The sequence below is a fragment of the Helianthus annuus genome, chromosome 12 (assembly GCF_002127325.2).
Source record: "Helianthus annuus cultivar XRQ/B chromosome 12, HanXRQr2.0-SUNRISE, whole genome shotgun sequence".
Classification (NCBI taxonomy): Eukaryota; Viridiplantae; Streptophyta; class Magnoliopsida; order Asterales; family Asteraceae; genus Helianthus; species Helianthus annuus.
Window position 1 is genome coordinate 52,880,928 of NC_035444.2, and position 8,920 is coordinate 52,889,847.

The 8,920-nt window shown below is 37.3% G+C and overlaps 1 protein-coding gene across 1 annotated transcript; it reads left to right on the plus strand.

Annotated features, from left to right (window-relative positions):
* The first annotated feature begins 2,085 nt into the window (after positions 1–2,085).
* Positions 2,086–6,715, plus strand: LOC110892888. The gene is made up of 3 exons (XM_022140024.1): positions 2,086–2,161; positions 5,594–5,776; positions 5,874–6,715. The coding sequence occupies exons 1-3, from the start codon at positions 2,086–2,088 to the stop codon at positions 6,713–6,715; spliced, it is 1,101 nt and encodes a 366-aa protein (XP_021995716.1).
* The last annotated feature ends 2,205 nt before the right edge of the window (positions 6,716–8,920 follow it).

Sequence of the window (8,920 nt, forward strand, 5' to 3'; positions counted from 1 at the left end):
TTATATTTTTTTTCTTTGATCAAAAATTCGAAAAATTTTAGCTTATAACAGCATTCCTTACGCTATTATTAGCAGTTTCGGCTTCCTATTTTCCTAGATGAGAACCCACTAGTAAACTAACAATTTAGGTATATTTATATCAAAGGAACCTAGAAACCGAACCGGGCCTACTCACACATCCCAAGCTAGACAATAATTCAACTTTTTAACTTATATTATTATTTGAAACCCGAACATATCTGATTTTTCTATCATTTTCCTTTTTTAATTTGCAAACATCTAAAACAAGAACATTTTCTATTTTTTAATTTTTTAGATTTTTAATTTTTTTGTATTTTTTTTTTAAATTTATATGACTCAAACTAACACTAAACAGACTTAAACGATAGTTTCCCATCCCAACACTTAAACTCTACATTGCCCTCAATTTAGGGTGGAAACCGACTCAAAAAAACTAAAAATAAATAAGAAATAAAAGACAAAGGACATAACTGGAAAGGAATTAGCTGGTTATATAACGCTTGTGCTCCAAAAAAACTCTAGTCCCATCCAGCTCAATCGTATAGCATTTCGGTCGCGATCGGCTTTGACTCTGACCGGTAAACATGGTAAATGCCTGATATTCGAGAAACAGCTCCAAAATCACCCGAATGGAGATTGAGTACGGGTGGTACTTATCCAAACCTGCATAAACAAAAACAAAGCAAAACCACAGCAGTACCGACTCGCACAAAAACTAACTCAAAAACTACCAAGTTAGACTCATGATACAAAATAGACGACTCAATATACAATTAAACACATACCCCAAACTACCGAGAATACACTGAATATATAAATTTTAACAAACTCTACAAAACCTCCCCACACTAGAACTTAATCAGGAGATTTTTCTTTGATCTGGACCCTATTTAGCCCGTTTAATTCCACCCGGTCCTCAATTATTTTTAAATATTTAATGATGGAACAATAATATATTTTGAAATTTTTAAACGGGTCAGACCACCAGAATTTATACTTACCTGGAAGAAACCGTATGTGTGGCATGTAGCGAGAGGACTGATCGTGCTTGAACGGCTCCTTCCCCTCGAACGTATATAAACCTTCGGTCCTCTTCCAGTTCCTATCCTGTCTTTTCTCTTCCCTCGCCTTCTCCTGCTGATTTTTCAGTTTCACCTATCACTAACACCACGGGCCAGCTATGGTGTTCTTCTTCTTCCACCACTTTCAGAGGATGATCCCCACACTTAGTTTCTTTGTCTAGTGTAGGTTTGATTACCTCCGTCGGTTCACGTTCAAGTAAGGCATCAAAGTATGCTATATCCCCATCAGGATCCAACTCTCCTACCTCTTCATAGACCGGTAAACCATCTAGTTCGAACTCTTAAAACTTATCTTCCCCAAACAACTTAATTTCAACCTCTTCAGTTTCTTCCTCTGCACCAAACATTAACTCTATTGAATCTCCTAACTCCACTTCCTCTTTAGTCACTTCTTTCTTCAGTAATGACATTTGATAAGTAGCCCACTCTTCTTCATCTATTACATCATCAGAGTCACTCCCGAAATCATATATAGCAACCTGCGGTACCAGAGATGGGACTTCATCATCCATTTTCGTCTCTGTGACTGGAGTAATCTCTTCGTATGACCAATCCTCACATGGCAGCTCTTTCCCTGGTTCTGGAAATGTTGGGATTAATTCTCCACTAGAAAGGATGTAACCAAGGTAGTTACCTTCCGCATCATATGTATAGCCAGTCGTCGGCTGTTGTTATGGCTGCACTTTGTTCTCTTCTTCTTATTCTTCTTCTTCCTCTGGATTTTCTCCCTTCCATCTCTTATATGTAGCCAGTTGCGCATCTATCTCTTCATTACAGCCCGAAAAATCAATTATGAACTTACCCGTATTCTCTTCTTGTTCATCCTGCTGAACCGGAGGTGGGACTGAGACGTTCATTGTGGTCTCCAGTTCTACCTGTGCTTTTGGTGCATTCATTCTTCTCCTTATTTTTGCTAATTCAATTCTCGCCTCCTTTAGCTAACGAAGCATCTCTTCAAAGGATAGGTTATTTTTTGCTTGATATGGCTGCTGATACGGGTCGTCATACTGATATGTGGAATACCCCTGCGAAGGATATGGTTGTGGCTGCACAAAGGGGTTAGTATAATAATCTACAAAGGACCCCTCATATTGTGGGCATTTAACTGTAAAATGGGGTCCTCCACAAATTTCACACATATTTACAAGACTCAAGAAAAAAAAAAGACACGGACAAACTAGACATCTACGACTCAATATACAAACAATTAGCACGTATGAGATTCAAGCAAGTCTAAACAGAGTAATTAACACAATTGCCAAAGAGTCCCCAGCAATGGCGCCAAAAAACTTGATGTGCTAAAAGTGGTCTAAACAAATTAACCCTAAATCAGACACGCTAAGCTTTAAATTTATAAAACTAAGACTCTCTAACCTAGACCACACAACCGGCAAGTGTACCGGTCAATGTAGTATAACTTATGTAAGTTCGAGTATCGAACCCACGAGACTCTCTAATTACGTTACTAGACTCTATAGACTTGACAAACTGACACGACGTGAATGATTTTATATTTTGAGGGGAAGGGGGGTACTAAAATCCTAAATTGCAATTAACGCAACTTAAGACGAGATTGAGATCAGGGGTGACGAATAACTACCTAGGTTGGAATCCCAATTGATATCGTATAGTTTCTATCGGATGCTAATGTGTTATGGAACCGGGATCTTTAAATGCTAAACCCTAAGAGAAACGAACAGGACCCCGATCCTTCTTAGGAAGATACCTATGGAACTCTAAAAGGCGGTTAAGACTACCGGTTGATTAGACTCCCCTACGATTACCTAATTATCTAGAAAAGCGCCCTAATGTGACTAACTACCTCACAGTTGAAAATCAAAGGCACCTACGAAAACTGATTTAACTCGGTAAGCAAATAATGAAAGGTACACTAAGATGATATTCTTAGGAAGTACCAAACCCTAGAAATCTAACAATAAAGACGGACCGACAATATCTCACCTTACGCATATAAAGATTCGTAGAATATTAAATCCTATTAAAAACTTTAATCATAGTTCCTACGGAAATCGTGCACAATTTTAACACCCCTAATTATTAAACTATATATGTTTGTGTACATGTGTAGGTTATAAAATTTATAATAAAAACAATAAGAATTGAACTAGGAATAATTAACCTAGTTAAAAATCTTAATAGAAAAGATGGGAAAATCCAAGAATTCTAACCATTGTATTAACTTAAAAACAAGAAGGGATCAATTGTGCCAATTTGGAAAGATGTTTTTTTTTTAAATAAAACACTAGATAAATATGAAACCACACACTTGTGTGTGTGGTGCTGTTCGATTAAGACATCAACAGCGAACTCCATCTCTTCCAAAACCCTAATCTCACAATTTCACTCAAAATCAAAGAATCAAAACCAAATTGAAGGTGATTCAAGGCTAAATAAGTGATCCTCATACTTAGTATATCAAAAGGTATGCTTAATTTTGATATATGAAGATGTTTTGATGATTCTTGAATTCTAGTAATCAGAAATTTATGGTGAATTGATGAAGGTTATTGCTAAATTATGATGAATACAAGTCTAGGAATGAGTATTAGACTATGGATTGATTCATTTATATCATAATTCATGAGTTTCACTAATTGTCATATAAGGGTATATGGGTTTTTGTGAAGAATTCATGTAGTCTTGTGATATTGGATGTTGATTGATGGTTATAATGCAAATTCTAGTGTGATTGAAGTGTTCTTGATATATGAATTGAATAACTATGCTTAAACATGGTTAAAGTTATTAATCATGAACATGATAGTGTTTGAATGCTAAGTATGCACACTAGATGTTTGATAAAATGCTTGAAAGAATTGAATTACTTGAAAAATGTGAAATAATCGTTTAATTGACTAAACAAGCGTATGAAATATCGAATATTAACCACGAGTTCTAAACAATATATTCGAATCAAATCATATAGGTGATTTGGGTGGATCATCAAGTGGGCAAGGCGGAACGGATACCCACTTAAAAGAAAGCGCTAAAGGTACGTGGCTATTCGCTTCGTAATATCTTGCTTAGCACTTTTACGTTTAATTGTTGAATGATAAGTAATGCGTTATAATGTTGGATAATACTAAAACGAAGGATTTCGTTTGTAGTATCCAAACAAGAATAAGTAGGAATTTCAGGAATATAGAAGTGAGGGAAGTGGTGGATTCCACTCGAAAGTTTAAACTAAACGGGTCAAATTGACTCTAATACTACGTGTTTGTTTGTAAAAAGTCGATGGATTTCGCTATAGAAATCAAACGGGTCAAAATCTCCAAAGTATTAAACTTTGGTAAATTAAAGCGATGGATGTCGCTTATTAAGTGAAATGAATCGATTATAAAATAAGTACTTTGAAAACGACACTTAAGTCTTTCACAAAATGTGTCGTAAATATAAGTATGTTGAGTTGTATTAATTGTAGCCGATATAAGATTATAAGAGAAAGTTATAGTTCAAATTTAGAAACGGGTCAATATAACTTGTTAGAATTTATGAATTCGGATAGTATAAAGTTAAGAAAGTTGCAAATCATAATATGGGATTTTGATTCCATGTTATAGATAACCTGATTACGGTCATGTAGAAGGAAACGTGGCCCAAATCGGACTAGAAACGAAGAAGTTATGAACATTTTAGTAAAATGGGTTTGAGCTGGGAATGTGCAGGTTTCAAAACTGCACATTCTATCAAAATGTAGGGCTCGCGTCACGTGACGCCGAAGGTTAAACATCATCGCGGCCCACGACTCTTGTCGCATCACGCGACACCGAAGCATTCATCCCGTCGCGCCGCGCGACGGGTCACCAATGCTAAATTTTTGTTGCTGATTTCTGTTTTGTGCATATAAACTCATATAGACGTATTTTAGCATTCATAACTAATAAGTTTGAGTGTTTTTGATGACTAGGTAATTCATGGAATGGATCGGATGAAGATCAAGCTAGTACAAGGACCGAACACGCAACTTAGAAAGCTTCCGCTAATACGATAGTTTCTTTTGTTATGAAACTTATGTGTAATAACTATAATAATGTTGTTTGAAGGTTCTAACATCAATGTAAATGGCGTTTTGTTAATGTTTTGTAAAAACGGCACTTTGAACGCAATATATATCATATAAATTATCAAAAGATTTTAAGGTTCTTACAAGTTGGTATCAGAGCCTCGTTAAGACAAAGTGTGTTCGGTTCAAAGCTTGATCAAGACATCCGGTAAGAGTTACTTATAAATGAATTTAGATTTATAGATTTAGATGATGTAAATGATACAAAAGTGTATGGGAGGAGTGTACTATTATGCTCGAACCCGGGAAATACACTAAGTGAGAAAGGTGAGGCAAGATATGTACTTGACCAAACCTAAAAAGAAACAGCACATTACTTGCGATTAAGTATGTGTAACATAAATTTCCATGTAACAAGATGGAAATGAAGTAAATAGTTATTGATTAACTATTGTGAACATTTCAGTTAAAGAAATGGCCGGTGAAACCGGGAAAGAATCAACATCTCGTGTAACTGAGGAGAGGAAAGCTACCATTTCCGAGGAAGTCGGAAAAGCCTTAGAAGCTAGTCTACCGCAGTTCATCGATAGACTACAAACCGCGCTCTTATCGGTAATAGACGATAAGATGAATGAAAAGAAAGACACGGGTAAATCAAAAGCATGTCCATATAATAAATTTATGGCATGCAAACCCCTGTTCTATCATGGTGAAGTTGATTCGATCGTTTGTCAACGATGGATTAGCGACATTGAAGGGGTATTCAAAAGGACCCATTATGATGTACCGAACCGGTCAGTTAAGAGGTCAAGCTAAGGATTGGTGGGATAATCTAAAAAAGAAACAAGGAATTGAAGCCACGAGAACTATGACGTGGGAAGAATTCAAAACTCCGTTCCTTAGACACTATAGCCCGAAAGCTGTAATCAATAGGATGAAAGAAGAGTTTATTCAGCTAAGGCATAGTGGTGAGTCGATAGAGAAGATTACGGGAATCTTTCTAGATAAGCTCAGGTTTTGTGATGAGCTGGTTCAGAATGAAGAACAAAAAATCTATTATTACTACAACATGTTGAGTGCGGAGTATAGGGAGTTCATGACTCCTTCAAAATATGTGCATCTTACTGAAATAGTGAATGCCGCACGTGAAAGAGAGATTGAGTTGAAAAAGCAGGTTGATAGGGGTGAGAGGAGAGCATTTGAGAAAAATCCAATCCCCGCAAAGAAACAAATGCTAAATGAAGCTCCTAAGAAAGGCGCTGAAAAAGGGGGAACACCTCAATGCAAAATTTATGGAAAGAATCATAAGGGCGAATGCTATTTTAAAAACAAACCATGTCCTACTTGCGGCAAAGTGGGACATGTGGTTGCAAATTGCCCAGGAAAGGTGTCGGTATGCTATAAATGTTACAAACCGGGACACAAAAAGTCTGAGTGCCCGGAGTTAGTTGGAACCAAAGATGCCACTGATGCAAAGCCTGATGCCCAGAAAGCAAAGGCTAGATCTTTCCACATGACGGCCAATGAAGCTAAAACTGAACCTGATGTTGTTTCAGGTATATTTCTTGTAAATTCGATTCCAACATGAATTTTATTTGATACGGGTGCATATAGATCTTTTATATCACATCGATTTATTCAACACCCTACATTCACATTAACAAAGTTACCTATACCACTAGAAGTAGAAATAGGTGATAATAAAAGTTTTATTGTTTGTGATATGTGTTGGAATTGCAAACTGAGCATTGACGATGAAGAGTATTTCGTCGACTTAATTCCCATGTCAATGGGAGAATTTCAAGTGGTAATTGGGATGGATTAGCTAGCTCGATATCACGCGAAAGTAATATGTAACCGTAAAGAGATACAACTAATGTCTCCAAGCGGAAAACATGTTACTATTTATGGGGAGAAAAGCTACAGCCCCAGAATTTGTTCTTTCATTAAAGCTTGCAAGCTGGTTCGACATGGATGTAAGGCGTATATGGCTTACATACATGATTCAACAAAAGAGGCTCCGGAAATCAAAGACGTAACAGTTGTACGGGAATTCGAAGATGTTTTTCCAGAAAATCTACCGGGTTTATCACCGGAACGTGAGGTGGAGTTTGGCATCGAATTAGTCCCGGGCGCGAAACCGGTAGCCAAGGCTCCTTATCGATTAGCTCCATCGGAACTACAAGAATTGCTGTCGCAATTACAAGACCTTTTAGACAAAGGATTTATTCGACAAACCGTTTCTCCGTGGGGAGCGCCAGTATTATTTGTGAAGTTTAGAAAAACGGAAGTATGAGGATGTGTATTGATTACCAGGAGTTAAATAAACTCACGGTAAAGAATCGATATCCGCTTCCTAGGATCGACGAATTGTTCGATCAACTCAAGGCGTGAGTTGGTTTTCAAAGATCGACTTAAGATCGGGTTATCATCAGTTGAAGGTAAAAGAAGAAGATATAACGAAAACAACATTCCGAACGCGTTATGGACATTACGAGTTTCTAGTAATGTCTTTCGGATTAACTAATGCTCCTGCGGCTTTCTTGGATCTTATGAACCGCGTCTGTAAGCCAATGTTGGATAAGTCGGTAATTGTTTTTATCGACGATGTTCTTGTGTATTTAAAAAGCGAAGCGGATCATGAATGTCACTTGCATGAAGTACTTGAAACGCTTAGGCGTGAAAGACTTTAAGCAAAGTTTTCAAAATGTGCCTTTTGGCAGCGTGAGGTACAGTTTCTAGGATTAGTGCCGATGGAGTGTCGGTAGATCCGTCCAAAATAGAAGCTATGACTAAATGGAAACCTCCAAAGAATCCATCAGAGATTAGGAGTTTTCTAGGTCTTGCGGGTCATTACCGGAGATTTATACAAGATTTCTCCAAGATTGCAACGCCATTAACTAAGTTGACCCGTAAAGATGAAAAATTTGTATGGGGTAGTACACAAGAAGATGCCTTCCGTATCCTTAAAGAAAAATTGACCAGTGCCCCTGTATTAATATTACCAGATGGGACTGAAGACATAGTCATTTATTCTGACGCATCCCAGCTTGGTCTTGGGTGTGTACTTATGCAGCGAGGAAAGGTAATCACGTAAGCTTCAAGACAATTAAAGATTCATGAAAAGAAGTATCCGACACATGATCTGGAATTGGCGGCAGTAGTCTTTGCATTAAAAATATGGAGGCATTACTTATATGGTGTGAAATGTACTATTTTCACTTACCATAAAAGTCTCAAGTACTTCTTTGATCAAAAGGAGTTAAATATGAGACAACGGCGTTGGTTAGAGATGGTGAAGGATTATGATTGTGAAATTCATTATCATCCTGGAAAAGCCAACATAGTTGCAGATGCACTGAGTAGGAAAGAAGAATATTTACCTATTCGGGTGCAGTCGATGCAGTTAGTAGTGACCTCAGGTTTACTTGAATGAATCAAAGAGGCGCAAACTGAAGCTGTAAAAGAAGAAAATTTGAAAAAGGAAAGAATAGTGGGTCAGCTTAAAGACTTACAGGATAATAGTAATGGATTGAAAACCCGCTTCGATTGAATTTGGGTTCCAAACACTTGTAATGTTAAAACTCTTCTTCTTGACGAAGCCTACAAGTCTTGCTATTCTATTCATCCGGGAGCTACCAAAATGTACAAAGACTTGAAACAAAATTATTGGTGGCCCGGAATGAAGCGAGACATCACGAAGTATGTGGAAAAATGCTTAACTTGCTTACAAGTAAAGGCAGAACACCAGAAGCCTTACGGTAAACTTCAGCCGTTAGATATTCCGGTGTGG